Source organism: Myiozetetes cayanensis, unplaced genomic scaffold (genome assembly GCF_022539395.1).
Source record: "Myiozetetes cayanensis isolate MyiCay16 unplaced genomic scaffold, myiCay2020 scf2-11, whole genome shotgun sequence".
NCBI classification, from domain to species: Eukaryota; Metazoa; Chordata; class Aves; order Passeriformes; family Tyrannidae; genus Myiozetetes; species Myiozetetes cayanensis.
In genome coordinates, this window is record NW_026087411.1 from 5,292,965 (window position 1) to 5,309,934 (window position 16,970).

Below are 16,970 nucleotides of genomic sequence, written 5' to 3' on the forward strand. Positions count from 1 at the left end.
TGGGACCATTGCAACAACATAGTTGATTTGTAAGAATTTAAAAGATACAGTCCTTTTTAAAAGGTGTTCATTTAGGTCAGGGTGACTGCATGATAAAGAACACTAAAATGTGTGCTGAATAATGTCTGCTTTCAAAGGTTTATTTATGAAGCAAGCAGGACTTGTAGTCCTATGATATTTTTACTATTTATGAATTCTCCTTGTCATTTTCAGTGATACTGGAGACCGATACTCCAAAACCTGAAATGAGATATGTACCTCAGTTTGTGAAATGCCACAATAAGTAATGAAGTTCTTTTGATTGCAGGAAGAAACACAGAAGAAGAAGAAGCTATGATGCAGGAATGGTTCATGCTGGTTAATAAGAAGAATGCCTTAATAAGAAGAATGAATCAGCTTTCTCTTCTGTAAGTACAGATGAACATATGTATTTACAAAAGGATGATCTACCAGAATATTTGCCCCTCAGATAGATGCAAAAATTTTTTTACTCTCTTCCCATTAGGCTTCAAAAATAACCCCTGAAAAGTGAGTAGTGTGGATGTGTTACACATCGAGTAACTTGTTTTTCTCATATTTCAGACCTGAAAATGAGAAGCATGCAGTGACACAAGATTAGCCAGAGCTGTGAAAAACGAAATTAAAGAAATGTTAAGCACTGTTACGTTTTCGAAGACCCAACAGTAGAATAAAATTTCATTTTAGAAATGCACAAATAGATTTGGATTGTGCCTCAGATGAGACAGGTGAAGTCTGTTCAGAGAGAGTAAATTTGAGTCGCTACCTGCTTTGTAGAAATCCTCAATCCCATTGCTAGTTCAGGAGCACCAGGCTGCTGAGGGGACATTAGTGAATCAGTCACAGTGCCGTGATACCTCCAGCGCTGCAAAGTAAGGACTAATGAACTCTTTTCAGTGGCACCATCCAGGAAGGGAGAAGGTGCTGCTTGTTTTCAGAGGCATTCTGTGCCCTGAGTGCTTCTTTCAGTACGATGATATTTCTTTCCGTAATGCCACCTAGTGTAGATGCCTGCATACTTCCCTGGGAAGAGCCTCTGCTCACCTATTTCATACTGGGTCTGAACTTGACAGAGGATTCTACTTTCAAAATATTAAGCTTTCTAATCCCTTGTTTAATTTTTACTGTTCGTTAGGGTAGAATGTATATACAGTAATACTTCCAGTGTTATATTATCTCAGTGAATAGGTTGATGCTGGAATTTGTTCCTTAGATCCAGGGGAATATTTTATATCTGGGACATTCCACAACAGCCACTCCAAAGGTACATGAAATAATTGCATCCTGTAGCACATTGGAGTTAAACTGACGGAATTAAAGCCGACATTACATAAAAAGAAAAGACCCTGTTACTGAATAGGCCACCTGAGCCAGGTTTTAAGTTTGTGTATCATTTGTTTGGAGTAGCTTAAAGTTAAAGAGAAAAGTCAGTTGCGAGTCCTAAAATCAATGTAAGTTAAAGGTGCTTTTAAGTGTTTAATGATTTAGTAATTAACATATTGATGAACATTTGCAACTTGCCTAGGGAAAAAGAACATGACCTAGAAAGGCGCTACGAGCTGCTGAACCGGGAGCTAAGAGCAATGCTTGCCATTGAAGGTAAGAGCAATCCTGGGTACTGAGGGGGGGAGATGCTCACTGCTGAAGGCGGCTGCCTGAAAGTGCCAAGTGTGGAGGCTTCTCTGAAGCCCATTAATAATGCTGATATTTACATCACTTCGAGCAATAGCACACAGCGAATATGCTGAGTCTGCAATCCCGTTCTTGAGTTTTATTCGGGAGGAAAAAATATGAAAGTCCGAGATACGGGACAAAGAAGTATGGTCTCACTGGAATAAACTTTGGAAACAAAGTAATGAAGAGTTATGGAGTATGTGCCCAGGGTTTACTAATTTTTTGCTCTCTTGACCCTCTCATGGCTTTGCGCTGCTTTTGGTGCCGCAGGAAAAAGGAAAGGGTGACCCACAGAGGGGACCCTCCTTCCTCTTAGTGTTTCAGACCTGTTTTACAACAGTATCTCACTGGGGAAAAAAAAAAGTCTTACTGGTTTTGGTGGTAAAACACTGTATTTGTCAAGTAAATATTTCATCACAAGCACCACCAGGATTAGTGCAATCCTTTGCACAAATTTTCTCCCTTCTCTGCAACTCTCCCCAGTTTAGTCACCTTACCTGAATGAAGGTAACACTCAGGGGAAGATTGACACGGGATAAATGAAACAATTGCATCCTTTCCATAGGGCTTTCCAGTGAATTGTACAATAATCCTGGGGATGATTCATAATAAAAAATAAACATCCAGATAGCTTAAACCATTGCTTGCATTATTTTCTTATTTAAATATCTTAAGTGTTTTCTAATGCTGCCCCGCTTATACCTCTCAGTCACAAATGCTGCCTTATAGTTCAAAGATGTTTGCTTTAAAGTTAATCCTTTGGGCTCTGTAAAATGGACCTTTTGTCTAATCAATGCAAATTGATTTTGCTATTCCGTATTGACCTCTCAACCCTTTGACTGTCCATGGTAATTTCTTTCTTCACCTGATAAGGTACCTGATCCATAATAAATCAATTCTAATTAGTTTGGAGACTTCACTGGGAGCATAAGTTTGTTGGAAAAAAGCAGCAGGTTTCAGGTGGCTTTTTCGTATCTTTCCATCTGTGGTTATATTTTTTGCATAAGACTGTGTTTCACTGTATTCTTGGGTAATCTTGGGTCATAAATATATACATTGCTTTCTGCAGAGACAACCCAGATTAATTTGGAGTCATACTGATGAAATGTTTAAAACATAAAATAATCTAAAACTAGAGAGGAGCTAAGAGATACTGTACTTAAATACAAAATTTCAATGTTTAATTGCCTCATAAATATATACTTCCTTGAAATGTCCTAGCAGCAGCCTTTGAATGTTTAGGAGTCCGTGCCATTCACACATTGTCCTGAACAAAAATCTTCCTTTTTTTTAGTTTCTTTTTGTAAGTTCAAACTCCAAGAAATCATCTTTTTTTCCTCTCTCTCTTTTTCTGGTTTGGTTTTTGTTTTTTTTTTTTTTTCTTAATTCCTACTGGTGATACAGTGAACAGAGGTTTAGGAAACAAACATAAGTGGTGGAGAATTTTAGTTATTTTTTAATTTTTTTTTATATGCACAATGAAGTCCTTGTTTAGCATTTTAGCTCTCAATAAGATTATTGGTCTTCTAGAACTTTTAACACCTGCCTCAAAACATGTTAAAGGAGAAACTCTTCCAAGAAAATGCCTGTGAAAACTCAAAACCACACATTTGTGACATCTTGCCTCTCGATGTGTGTGCATCAGTGCTGTATTGCTTTCTGCGTTCAACAGATGCAAAGATGCACTTTTTTGGGAAGCACTGGTAAAACCACACCATTTATAATATGATTTCCCTGAAGAAGCACGGGCTGCCTGAACAGCCCAGCACTGTCAGCTCCGGGGCCATTTAGCCGATTGCTAATGAGTGCTTGGGTTCCCTGAAAGAGTTGAAAAGACAGATCTCACTTTTGCCAGCACCAATTCCAAACCTGAAGGTATGGGCAGGAAGAAAAATAAATACACATATGCATATGTGTATATATCTAACAGGATGGGATCGGTTTGTTTGTCTAAAAGAAAGGCAGAACGCACCAACCCAAACTGGAACTTAAAAAAGTCTTTGAAAGGTGGTAATTACTGTTTTGGTAAATTGCTCTAACTCTTGCACGCGTGACTATACTGTTTAAAAATCTGTCAAGCAATTTACTTAGCTAGCTGATGACAAGGGGTGGGGGGGAAAAAAGAGAGCCTTGCGGAAGGTGGGAGCCTGCTGATGGCAGATAAAGGCGGTTCTTGCCGTGCCTGCATGGGCAGCGCTGGCGGCCGGAGGGTGCTGCCCGTCAGGATGTTCAGTGATGTGGAGAGAGTGAGTGTCCCCTTCTCCAGCTGCTAACATGGAGGCACAGGCAGCTGAATAGCCTTTTGGAGGGTTAGGGCCACTTCACCAGGAACACATGAATGACCGAGCGTGGTAAAAAAAAAAAAAAAGGCAAATTCTCCCCCCCCCTTCCCCATTTAGCTGTAGAGATAAGAAAGAGAGAGTTAACGCACTGCCTTCTCCCAGCTACAAAGTGTTCCTCTCGGACTGTTCCGACCGAGAAAGGCCGGAACTCCCTGCCTAACAGGGCAAAGAAAATGCAGGTAACGGGGTCCGTTTTAACCTCTGCACCTTCCCAGGCATCCCGTCCGGCTGTTTGGAGCCGGCTGCTCGTGTACACAAGGTGCTGCATTTCAGAGCCTGCTTTTTACTGCGTCTGTAGCTGAGTGCCGGGATGCCTCACTTTCAGCTACCTTTCCTCTCACTCCTTTCTTTTTTCTTTTTTTTTTTTTTTTTTCCAGTCGAGTTTTAATGCCTCCTTAGAAAAGATAAGTTCGTTTTTGCACACCTTGGGGTGGTGTGTTCATTTTCTGCCCAAGAAATGGATCTTCTTTTGGATTTTGTACATCTTGATTTATTCTTGGCTTATAGTTTGAAGTGGGTGCTCTTCTAAAAGGATTTATGCATAGGTTCACTATTTTTGTAGTTATGGTTTATATGATAAGCTTTTTATATTTAAAATCAATATGTAATCCTGTGGAGGAGCTTATCCTCTAAAACCCCATTTGTAAATCTATTTTAGCTTTGTTACACCGCACAGCCACAGTATTCCATAGATTGATTAGGTTCAGCAGCAGAATCCTATCAAATGGCCTGCTCTGATGATGATGCAAACTCTTTCAGGATTGCTAGTTGACTGGAACTAAAGATAAGACCTGACTGCAATCCCCCAATGTGCTCTTTACAAAACTAGTGTTAATTTTCATCAAAGTGCTGGGCTTATTTATTATAGTGGCAAGGTTGAAGGTTTTACTACGAGAACTTTCGACCATTTCTATTAAAGCATTTCTATGGGATCTGGACGTCTGTTTGCTCAAAAGTAATTATCAGTTTAAGCAGTGGGGGGAAAAAAAAAGACAATATGAAGTCAATGAAGATGAATAATTGAAAACATTTCTACTTCAATGTGAATTTAGCAAACTCTGTCATTTTAAACTGCCCGTCGCAAGTGGTGGCATGGGGGCTTTAGCTTTCAACACTTTTAGCTCATATACAGCCTCAGAGCTTAATCCTATTTTTGTTCAGAGTGTAGCTTTTATAACAGTATTATTCTGAAATCTTCAAATTAATCACAGCCCATATTGTAGCTTCCCAGAGCTGCAGTCAGCCTGGGTAACTGTATGTGACAGGTGTTATAGGTAATCCTGGCTTAAAAGGCACAACAGGTAGGAATCAAACTTGAACACAGTTGCTTTTTTAAACATGGGGATGCTTCCCAAAACTGCTGTCCAGCAGTATTTTGTTGGATAAAACAAAATTGCAAGGTAGTCACCTATAAACTGTTATTTAAATACTTTCAACCAGTTCCCCTTTTAACCAATTACTGCTTGACTCATTTATTTTGTGGAGAGGAAAGGCAGAATCCTTTTCTAGAAATCAAAGTAAAACTGCAAGGGAATATTTCTGCCAGCAAGTTTTCCCATCGTGTATTTTAAACATTAATAATAAGCAAAAGCAGGGGAAAAAAACAAACAAAAACCAAAACAAATGAACATATTTGTTCCATTAAGTCCTAACAGGACATTATTTACTACGCAGGGCAAGAAAAACTGTACTACTTAGGAAGGGACTTAACAGAGAAAAATGGTAGTGAAAGACTGAGCAAAACCTATACTGAAATATTCTGATTGAAATTTGCTCTTTCAAAAACTAAAATTGCTGCTGAAACTGGAGAACAAGGGGATGAAGAAAGAAAAAAGGGCTTTAAAAATATGAAGTGAAATTCATCAAAATTGAAAACAAAAAATAAATCAAGTCCAAGTAGTGATAATTTCAAGTCCCTTTTCGTCCAGAGCTTCATGTTCCCAGATTTGCTCAATTCACAGCTGAAGCGAGGGGAAAGTTAACCTGAAAGTTGGAGGCCACGTCTGGGGGGAATCAAACACCCCTGAAAGTCTCTGCCGTGTCTCTCTCCTTCTTTTCTGTCCGGTTCGCTGCTGTGGCACTTTTCAGGCCAGTTTTGTCATGCTGAGCTCACCACTGCGTGTGCAGAGGCTTTATTTGTGGGGTAAAACCCTTCAGTTTGGGGAAGCTCCGACTTGTAGAGTGGCAGAGCGCTGTGTTCTAAACGGGTTGAACTGGAGGAGCCTTGCCCAAAAAGGAGCAAAAGGGGAAGCAGCAGTGGAAATCGAGAGACTGTCCCAAAAAGTAGCACCTAAAAGGCCAAATTAAAGCAGCCCTGTGGCAGGAGAAATGGCTTGGATTACCAGTAATTTTGGCTGCTAGCTCCACTAATCTGCGTACACCTGGAAAATTATTTCCTTGTCAACAGCGGAGGGGAAGTGACACGTTTAGAAAAGAAAACGAGGAAGGAAAAGAAGGAGAAACAGGAAAAGAAGGAGAAAAAAGAGGGGGGGGAAAAAAAATAAATAAAAACTCCTGGGAAGTTTCGGCAGTGCCCTGCCAGGCCTGTGCTCCGCGAAGGGCTCAAGTGCCGCCGCTGTGGCTCCCTCCCTGCTCGCAGGACATGCATGCCGGCCGCTCGCAGTGTGCCCGCACACGCGTGTCGCCGTGGGTTTTCCCGCGGGCGTGTGGACCCGCAGCTCGCTCGTGGGCCCATGTGCGAGGGCGCGATAAAAGCGGTTACACATTCCTGCCTTTCTGCCGCTCTCCCAAGCCTTATTGCATGATGATGCATCTAATTTTTAATTTGTAAATACAAGGCTGAAATTCCCTCCAGCACCACTTGCTTTCATAAAGCTTCTGAGCAGTTTGCTGTCTTGAATAAATTTGGCTTTGGAGGGGGGTCAGGGGGATTTGAACCACCGCATTCTTGCGGGGTTTGTGAAGATTCACATGGTAACCGGTGGGGAGCATTGTTCGGATTATCTGAATAAGCACCAGCCATGTGAGTTTTAACATGATCGCCCAGGGCAATGGAGAGCGCGGGGGGGTGGGGGAGAAAGCCAAAAGGACTGCACCCTCTCTCCCCTTCGCGTTGGGGAAGCGCGGCCGGGAAGGAGGAGGACACCGCCGGGCCGGTGGCGATGGCTTCTCCCGGTGCTTTTTTTTTTTCTTCTTTTTTTTGGAGCTGGTGTCCTCTTTCCCTCCCGCTCCTCATTTGTCCTGCTATCTCCCTCATAATCTACTGCTCCTTCTTTTCATTGTTTACCTTCTTAATGAGGGAGGCGGGGAAGGCTGCGGCTTGAGTGACAGCGACAAGCCCTCGCAGTCTGGATGGAGAGCCGGAGGCTGCGGGCGGCCCCGGGGGGCTGCGCCGGGCCGGGCCGGGCTCCGGCGGGCCGCGGCCAGAGGGAATCCCTTTGGGAATTCAGCGACGCGGCCCGCCCGCCGCTGGCTGCCAGCGCCGGGGGTGGAGGAGAGCCCCGCGATATTCTGTAGCAAGTGTATTTTTACTTCAAAGTGGAAAATGCTAATTAAGCGATACCTGCCTTTAAAGTTACTGCGGAGCAGCATATGGTGCGCAGTGTGAGATTCCTCCAGCCGCTGAGAGCGGGCGAGGAGTGAGCAGAGAGAGGAGCCGGGCTGCGGGGAAACGGGCATTCCTCCGGGAGGGGAGTCTCGGTAATGTCGATTACACAGGCAAAACAAAACAAACAAAACAAACAAAAAAGAAAATTCACACTCCAAGGAATTTAAAAAAAAAAAAAGGGGGGGGGGGGGAGGGAAAAAAAAGAAACACCCAAACAACCCCGAAGTAGCTGCTGAGCTCCCCCAAGCCAAGGTGGGCGAAACGCCACCGGGCTGCGCTTGTACCCGCGGTAGCCTGTTTGGGGAGAGGGCCCTGGGCCGGGCCGGGCTGTCCCGAGCTGGGCCGAGCCGGGTGCGGGATCCCCGCCGCAGCGGCCGCGGGCTCGGCGCGGGTGGGTGGGCTGTGCCGGGCGTTGTCGGCCGCGGCTCTCACCGCTGCTCTTGTTCTCCCGCAGACTGGCAGAAGACCGAGGCGCAGAAGAGGCGAGAGCAGCTTTTGCTGGACGAACTCGTTATTCTCGTTAACAAACGGGACGCGCTGGTCAGGGACCTGGACGCGCAGGAGAAGCAGTGAGTCGGGCGAAGGGGTGGGTGGGGGGATGTCCCCGCCGAGCCGCCGCGGTCCCCACGGAAAGTTTGTTCCAAGTCCGCGGGCGCCGTGGCCGTGGGGGAACTCGGAGGCGAGCGGGGCCATCCCGCGCAGCCCCTCACCGCGCCTCCCGCCGCCTCTTTCCGCAGGGCCGAGGAAGAGGACGAGCATTTGGAGAGGACCCTCGAGCAAAACAAAGGCAAAATGGCCAAGAAGGAAGAGAAATGCGTTCTCCAGTGAGCGGCCTTCCCACGGCGGCGGCGAAATCGCAGCGCGTCTTTCTTACATTTTTAACATGCCGACATGAGACTGGGGAAAAAAAGAAAAGGATGTTTTAAAAAAAAAAATTAAACTTTTTTCCATTTTCTTAGGCCAGATCTAGGCTGTGCCGGGCCCCACTCCGTTGTTTTTTGTTTTCCATTCGAGCGAACTCGCGTTGTCCCATGATTTCCGTGTGGGCTCAGCTCTCCTGCCGAAAGCATTGGAAATGGAATCGCCGAGACCCCTGGCGTGCGGGCGATGCCGGAGATGGGCGGAAGGAGGAGAAGAAATAGTCTGTCCTGGTTTCTGTAGCTGGAGGAGGGCTGAGTTTTGAAATAAAAATGTTTTTGTCGTAATAGGATTAGAGAGGGGGATATAGGAAAAAAAAATCATTGGGAATGGTTTCATCTAGTCCTGCCATATGTAATACTTAATAAGCTACCTACATTTTATAGTTAGGTCAGATCCACCACAGTTATTATTAAAAATGTGCTGTATTTACCAGTGGTTTATATCATCAGTTTTACATCTCCCCGGGTGTAGCGCCGAGCTGCTCGGGTTTACTCGGGGGGCTTCTTCCCCAGAGCTGGCACAAAACCCTGGGAGCGGCTGCAAGCGGAGCGGGGCAGCCCGGGGGCAGAGACCGGCCCGGCCCGGGGCAGCGCGACACTTCCCACCCGCGTCCCCCCGCGGGCCGGACCGCGCCGCCCGCTCCGCGTTATTTATTGCGCCCGGCCGCGTCCCCCACCCCGCCCCGTCCGTGTGCCCCCAAGCGTGTCCCGCGCTCGCATCGTCCCTTCGTGGAGCTCGTCTCTTTTATTTATTACAACACCGAGTCATATATAAAGTTTTCAATAAAACCCGAATCTTTCTTACCGTAATTGCCGCTTTCCTCTTTACCTGGGAAACGTCATCCCTCCCGCCCGCAGTGGGCCGGGGAGGGGGCGCGGGGGGCGGGAAGGGACCTATCCCGGGGTGGGGTTGCAGCGGGGCTCCGCATCTCGGGCCCCCCTCGGCCGCCGGCGCTTCCCCAGCGCAACGAAACTCACCAGATCGAAAAGTTTTTCGTTTGATTTTAATAATACGAAACTCGGGGAGGGGGAGGTAAAACTTCTCCCCGCGGGGCCGACGCCTACCGCCGACGGCGTGGGGGGTGCGGGGCCAAAGACCCGCTGCGGCTCCGGGCGCGTAAGGAGCGCATCCGCGGGGAGCGGAGCGGGCGGAGGGAAGCCCGAACCCCGCGGGGTCACGGCTGCAGTCCCGGGAGGGACCGCAACATCGCCGGCGGTCCCAGGTACAACTACGAGCCGCGGCCCGCTCCCCGCTGCGCCCTCCCTCTCCCACCGAAAAAATTTCCCCGTGGAGGAGGGAAGCGGCCGGTTTTGCTTGAGCAGCCACCGGTGCCGCGGGCTCCGTGCCGGCCTGGGGGACTGGGTGCTGCCCTGGGGCCCTCAGGTGGGTTTGGTCCCGTGCGAAGTTTGGGAAGATGCGCGGAGCACCCCGGCGCCGAGGTTGCTGGGACAGCGGGCTCCGCCGTGCTCTTCTGCCCCCGCCGTAGAAATAGGGGCTGGAAACGGGAGGAAACACGCTGCGAGAGCTCCGCGGCTGCGGAGCTCAGCGGAGGCTCGGGAGAGGAGAGAGCGGCAAATCCCGCGGCGCTCCCTGCCCGGCCGGGCACCGAGAGCTGCTGAGCCCCAAAGCAGCGGGCTGCCCCCGGGGGCGAGGGGGGCCGCGGGCGGGCGTCCTCCCCTCCTCGGGGGGCCGGTGCTTGCCTGGCTTTTGCTGCGAAAAAAGTAACTCAGCCGCTGGGTTGAGGGAAAAATAAGTGTGTGTGTTTCCCCCGTCTTTCGCCCCCAGCCTGGCAAACCGGTCGCAGAAGGCCCCCCCGCCCTGCAGCCGGCCCGAGCTGCCCTTGCCCTTCTCCGCCGCCGGGGCCGAGGGTCGCGCAGCCCAACCCAGCCCAGCCCCCTGCCCACCCGCAGCTCCCGCCCCGCCGCCGACCTTACCTGGGCACACCGGGGAGGGCGCCGGCTCCGTCCGGCGGAACGAAGAGGGGGGGTCGGAGGCGCCGGGACCGTCACCTCGGGGGGCGGCGAGCCCCGCGCCCGCCCTTCCCGCAGCCCCCGGCCGAGCCTGGGGGGGAGGCGTCCGCAGTTGGGGATTGGGCAACCGCGGGAGTTGCGGGGGGCTTTGTGGGGAGCAGAGATACCCCCTGGTGTGCGTGTGGAGGAAGTGGGGGGCAGCCTCGGGGGGTGCCTGCTGTCGGCCAGGACAGGAACTGCCCCGGCGGGGCGAAGGGATGGTAAGGCGACGGGGGCGTGTGGGGGGTGGGGGTGGGGAGCGCAGTCCGGGCCGGGAACTGCCCCGGCAGGACCGGGGCAAAACGGGGAAGAGGGGCTGGAGGGGGAGAACTGCCTCCGCAAAGTCTTCCTCCTCCCTCCTCCTCCCTTTGGTTTTTTGTGAATGGGCCGCGGCGCCTTTGTTGCGGGGAGAAGTGCCCGTGTCGCTGACTTTTGCGGGCGAGCGGAGGAGATTGCTAACCTCCTTCTCTCTGCTCATCGGCTCCCTCCCGCCCGGCTTAGACGGTTCCCTCCTCGCACAGGAAAAAGATTTGAAAAGAAGGGGGAAAAAAACCCTCCAACGACAACAAAATAAAATGGGGTGGAGGGAAGTCTTCCCCCCGGGAGACCGCGCTCCGGTCGGGGCCGGCGGGCAGCGCCTTTGAACATTAGCTCGCTTTCAGCTCCACTGCAATTAGAGGGAGTTGATTTGGGGAGACCAACAAAAGCCGCGCACCGGAGCCTCCTTAGAGGTCCGGGTCCGCTCCACCGCCTGCGCGGCCGCCGCGCCCCGACCCCGCCGGCCCGCGCAGCGAGTGGGACCCCGCGGAGCGGCGCGGAGGGCCCCGTGTCACCTCGACCCTCTTCCCTGCCGCTCCCGTGCGGGCCCCGCCAGCTCCCCACCCACCCCCCGTTCCCCTCCCCGCCGTGCGTAGCAATCTCTAAATTCGGGACACGCGGAGAAAGGTGCGGTCGCTGCTGTTTTATTGGGATTTTAAAACACAAAGTTTGTGAGAGCCCCCGGGCGTTGGGGTGGAGGGGCCCCGACACCGCCTCCCCTTCCCCAGGAGTGCCCTCCGCGCCGGCGGAGGCGGCGGCCGAAACTTTTTCCGCGGTCTCCTCCGGCGGCAGGGGCGCGCAGGGAGGCGCGGAGCTGAGCGCAGAGCGGCGTGGGGGGCTTCCCGAGGGAGGGGACAGAGCTGCGCGGGCGCGGAGCGGACCCCCCCAACCCCCCGGCACTTCTCTAAACAATTCGCAGCGCCCGCCCTCCCCGCGGAGGTTGTGCGGGGCACTGCGCGCCCACCCCCCGCAGCCCTGGCCCTGCCGGACGGCTCTCCGCGGCGCCGGGGTCGGTGCGCGGGGGAGCGCGGAGCGGCGCGGGGCGGTGCGGAGGAGCCGTCGCCCCGCGCTGCCATTGCCCGGGCGGCTGTCAGTCAGGCGGGGAGCGGCCGGGGATTGGCGCCAGGCTGGTTACGCAGTTGCTTTGCGCGCACATACAAGGGTAGGGCCGGGGGTAGGTGATCAATCCTCATCAGGGCCGCGGCTCCATCGCCCCGACAGCGCGGGCCGCCGGGCAAGGTAAACGCGGGGCGCCCCGACAAGTTGGGGGTGCGCGGCTCGGCTTCGGGCAGCGCCCCCGTCCCCCTCCCCAGCCCGCCTCTCACCTGCCTGCCCCCGCTCCTTCCTCCCCCGCCCGGCCCCCTCCGCGCCCCCGCCCGCTCCGCCCCGCGCTGCCCCGCGCAGCCCCCGCCGGGCGGTCGCTCAGTCGCTCCGCAGGTGGCCGCGCAGGTGAGGCGGGCGGGGGCGGCGGGCACCGCGCTCACCGACGGGGCGGGCGGCGGGACGGAGCGTAGCGGGCCCGCGGCACCGCGAGCGGGGGTGGTGAGCGCGGCTGGGCCGGGGATGCCTCGGGATTTTCCTCTTTCCTTCCTCTCCTCTTTTTCACTTTTATTTTCGTCTTTTTCCTCACCGCTTTCCAGCCGGGACGGGCCGGCTCCACCGCGTCCCCGACAAAGTTATGCAACGCCGGGTCACGGCGTTGCCACCCGACCTGCGCCCGGCCCCGGCCTACCGGGGGGTGCCACGAACCCCCACCCAGAATTTACCCGGGGTGCCCGCCATACCCCCGGCTGGGGGGGACAGTTGTCTCAGCCTCGGTAGCGGGGGCTGCCCCCGGGGCTCGACGGGACCGCCCGGGGTCTCTCCGCTCCTTCCTCCCCTTCGCGTTTGTCTGCGGCGTTTTGCCACCGAACCCGGCCGCTGCCTCCCGAGCCGGGTCCCGTGTGTGTGTCCGTCCCCCCCGCCGGCCCTGCCGGAGACCCCCGGTCGGGCCCCGCCGCCGTCCCGTCCCGGCTGCCGGCGCTGTCGCCCGCTCGGCTGCCGGCGCGCTCCCTTTTCCTTTTTCGCTTTTTAACTCTTATCCATTTCTAATTAAAACGTCCCCGTCTGCTCGCTTTTAAATTAATTATACTTCCCTCCTCTGATACCTCCTTTTGATTCCTAATCCAATTATCTTTTTAAATAATTGCTTTATCTCTCCCGATCGCCGGGCACTGTTGCCTCTCGGCACTTGCGCGCAACTCGCCTTCGTTTAAAATAAAATAACAATAAAATTAAGAATCGGAAGCCGCCCGCCCGGTGTTCCCGCGCCGGGTGGGCGCAGACCTGCGGGAGCTCCGGGCGCCCCCCGGCAGGACTCGGGGCGGCCGCAGCCTCACCCTCTTCTCTCCGCTCTCTTCCCAGGCGCTCCGGCCTCGCCTCTGTGCGGGGAAGAAATCCGCCCGTTTCCCGATCCTCGTTGTTATTTTCAATTTTTTTTCTCCTTCATTTTTATTTTTCCCTCACTTCACCTGCGATCACTCGAGGACCTCGCGGCGTTGACGGCGGGACGGAACGAAAAAAAGTCCTTTCGCGCTGATTTTCTGCTTCGTTTTTAAATTATCGTTGGCTTTTAAATTTTTTAAATTTTTTGCCTCTTGTTTGGGTTTTTTTCGGGGCTAGTTTTTGTCGGCTTTTTTTTTTTTTCCTTCCCTTCTTTTTCCCCCTTCCCACCCCGTACATTTGATTTGATTTTGAATTTTTTTTTTTTTTTTTTCTGCGGGACTTTGGAAGAAACTGCCCGGCTTTTAGCATGATGTCTTACCTCAAACAGCCCCCTTACGGCATGAATGGGCTGGGGCTGACGGGTCCCGCCATGGACCTGCTGCATCCCTCCGTGGGGTATCCGGGTGAGTACCACGGGCCGCGCCTCCCCCCCAACCCCCCAATTCCACTATTCTCCAGCAAGCGGAGGGGGAAAAGTTCTGTCCCGGGCTGTTTTGGAGGACCCGATGGGGCCGTACGGTTTAGGGTGGGCTGTGGGGTGGGTCCCCCCGTTTGCCTGCACCCCTGGCTGGGGAGAATGGGGTCTAGCTGAATTTCTCCCCTGTTCCAGGGGTTTCTTCGTTCTTGAGGTGTCTTTTAAGGATAAAAAAGTTTTAAATAATATTAACAAAAAAAAGTAGATTTATTTCGGCACAACGAACTCTCCCCGTAGCTTCCTCTGGAGCCAGGCCCGACCCTTCCCCCAACCTGTGCCCCTCGCCCTGCCCTTAGCGAGCCGAGGTCCAGCAGCCGTGGGGGTGTGGGGGCAGTGCTGCAGTTTGGGGTCAGCAGTAGGGGTTTATCTCAAGCCGCTGCACCAGGGATCCCGGGGCTCCCGCCGTGCCACAGAATGTACGGGAGGTGCGTGGGGATCCAGCGTGACCAGTGTGGCCGTGCTCACCCCCCAGCCACCCCACGGAAGCAGCGGCGGGAACGCACCACCTTCACCCGCTCGCAGTTGGACGTGTTGGAGGCTCTCTTTGCCAAGACCCGCTACCCCGACATCTTCATGCGGGAGGAAGTCGCCCTGAAGATCAACCTGCCTGAATCCCGAGTCCAGGTACCGGACCCGCGTGGGGGAATCCTGCACAGCTGTGGGTTGGGGGGATGCAGGGACATCCCAGCTCATCTGGTGCCACTAAGACTGAGTGTGCCATCCACACTCATCCCTGTTTCCTTGGGGCAGGGGTGCATGGTGGGCTTCGCTCCACTTGTTTGTCCCATTCAACTGAAGAGGGGGCATTTATTTTTATTTGTTATCTTCTTGTAATAACTTTTTTTTTATTAGTATTTTTCTGTCACACTCCACCTGTCCCAGAGCATAGCAGCCTCACTACCTGAGTGCTTCCTAGAGGTACTTGCTCCGGGCACTGCTCCCCAGATACCCAAAGGGTTGGAATATGCAGGCAGCACCCAGCGCAAGATCTGTCCCCCAAAACCATATTTTGTCACCGTGACAGGGATATGCACGAGCTGGGACACCTCAGCCATTGCCTCTGGTCATCCCTGCTTTTGGCAGGATGTGGTGTGGCCTGTGTGTTTTGACAGGGGTGGGTTTTTTATTTTGGGGTGCGGGGGATGTGCAGTTCTGGTGGCTGGGTGCGGGTGCTCGGAGAACTGGTGTCAGGGTGAGGTTGGTTGGGTGCTCGCAGGGTGAAGAGCCCCTTCTGGGGCTCTCTGGACCCCCTGCTCACCCCACCACCCCTCTTTGCTGCCCTGCACCCCATTTTCTCCCTCCAGGTCTGGTTCAAGAACCGCCGTGCCAAGTGCCGGCAGCAGCAGCAGAGCGGCGGCGGGGCCAAGAGCCGCCCGGCCAAGAAGAAATCCTCGCCAGCCCGGGAGAGCTCGGGCTCCGAGAGCAGCGGGCAGTTCACGCCGCCAGCAGCGGCCTCCAGCTCGGCCTCCTCTTCCTCCTCCAGCTCAGCCTCCTCGGCCCCGGTGGGCGCCCCAGCATCTCTCAGCACCCCGGCGTCGTCCATCTGGAGCCCGGCTTCCATCTCTCCCGGCGCGGCGCCGGCGGGGGTGACGGTGCCCGAGCCGCTGCCTCCGGCCGCCGCGTCCTGCATGCAGCGGGCCGGCCCCGCCGCCACCGCTGCCTCCGCCAGCTACCCCGTGTCCTACAGCCAAGGCGGGGGGTACGGACAGGGGTACCCCGCGCCACCCTCCTCGTCCTACTTCGGGGGCGTGGATTGCAGCTCCTACCTGGCGCCCATGCACTCCCACCACCACCCCCACCAGCTCAGCCCCATGGGGCCCTCCTCGGTGCCAGGCCACCACCACCACCACCCGCTGAGCCAGAGCTCGGGCCACCACCACCACCATCACCACCACCACCACCACCAGGGTTACGGCGGCACGGGGCTGCCCTTCAACTCCTCCGACTGCCTGGACTACAAGGAGCCCGCCGCTGCTGCTGCTGCCTCCTGGAAGCTCAACTTTAACTCCCCCGACTGCCTCGACTACAAGGACCAGGCGTCCTGGCGCTTCCAGGTCTTGTGAGGGGCCGATCACCATTCTCCCCTCCAAGCTGCCACTGACCCCCACCCGGGGTCCCCCCACCACCTCCTGGGCAGGACTCTGGCTCTTCCTCCTCCTCCCTCTTCGTTAGCAGTGGCGATGCCTTGGGGAGGTCCTGCCACCCCCATCTCTACTGACTGATATTTATTTTGCTTCCTGCACCACTCCACCAGGTTTATTATAATTATTATTTTTTTAAACGCAACAGAAGAGGAGTTTAAAAAAAAAAATAAATTAAAAAAGCCTAGCGTCTCCCCTGCTGCCCCCCGGGCAGAGGCGCAGGCTGGCTCCTGCCCTGCCGGTGCCCCCCCCCACCCCAGCTTTGTGCAGGGACCCTCAGCCCCTCTGGGAGCAGAAGCCCCGTTGTGCCGGTCCTGTACAGCCTCTTGCCGCAGGGAGCGGCGGGAACAATGTAAATACTAGGTCCGTTCCAGTGACCACGATTATTTTTAGTTGATGCTGTTGGGTTGGCATTTATCTAGAGTCTAACATGGAACAGAACGTTAAAAAAAAAAAAAAAAAAAAAAAAAAAGGAAAAAAACCACCACAAAAAAAATAATCTTTTTTAAATTTTAATTTTTTTCCCTAAAAATGAATCTTTCCCCGTCTCGTGTCCTCCGTCCATCCTCGAGGGCTCTACACAAGCTTGGCTGTGCCGTCCTGGGGCTGGGGGCAGGGGTGTGTAGCAGCCATGGGGGAGGCGAAGGGAGAGGGAAAGGCTGCCCATCTGATCCGCAACCTGCAAACCAAAAAAACCCAAAACTTTTGGAAACAACAAAAAAAAAATAAAAAGGAAAGAAAAAAAAGCTGTAAAAAAAGTTTTGGTTTATTTTTTGGGGGAGGGTTGCAAGGGCAAGCAGCTCTGCTTTGGGGCTGGGGGAGGGGCGCACGGCTTTTCGGAGTGTGTTTTTTGATTCGGTTTTCGTTCTGGTTTTCTTGAGCCCCTTCTGTCGGTCGGTGCGGGGTGGCGGGTCGGTGCCGCAGCCCTGCGTTGCCCGCCTGCCTCGCCCGCCTGGGCTGGGGCTTTCCGGCAGCTTTGCCCCGCAGGGAGGAGAGGGACGGTGTAAGTGTGATTTTTGA

The 16,970-nt window shown here is 53.6% G+C and overlaps 2 protein-coding genes across 14 annotated transcripts in view; both read left to right on the top strand.

The window, feature by feature from the left end:
* The window catches only part of EHBP1 (EH domain binding protein 1), a 210,109-nt gene extending 200,777 nt beyond the window's left edge, over positions 1-9,332 (top strand). For all 12 annotated transcript variants that reach the window (XM_050316897.1, XM_050316898.1, XM_050316899.1 and 9 more), the window contains 4 exons: positions 308-407; positions 1,544-1,617; positions 8,057-8,171; positions 8,340-9,332. In XM_050316897.1, coding sequence (XP_050172854.1) covers positions 308-407; positions 1,544-1,617; positions 8,057-8,171; positions 8,340-8,430 — 380 coding nt within the window. In that variant the 3' untranslated portion in view covers positions 8,431-9,332. The remainder of the gene's footprint in view (positions 1-307; positions 408-1,543; positions 1,618-8,056; positions 8,172-8,339) is intronic.
* A 2,678-nt stretch (positions 9,333-12,010) lies between these two features.
* Positions 12,011-16,640, top strand: OTX1 (orthodenticle homeobox 1). Of its 2 annotated transcripts, XM_050316659.1 has the most exons (4): positions 12,011-12,089; positions 13,254-13,738; positions 14,282-14,433; positions 15,114-16,640. In XM_050316659.1, exons 2-4 carry the CDS (start codon positions 13,642-13,644, stop codon positions 15,870-15,872), a joined length of 1,008 nt encoding a protein of 335 aa, XP_050172616.1. In that variant the 5' UTR covers positions 12,011-12,089; positions 13,254-13,641; the 3' UTR covers positions 15,873-16,640. The 2 variants fall into 2 exon arrangements, with proteins under 2 accessions (XP_050172616.1, XP_050172617.1); XM_050316660.1 differs by lacking the exon at positions 12,011-12,089 and having other exon boundaries at positions 13,063-13,738.
* The last annotated feature ends 330 nt before the right edge of the window (positions 16,641-16,970 follow it).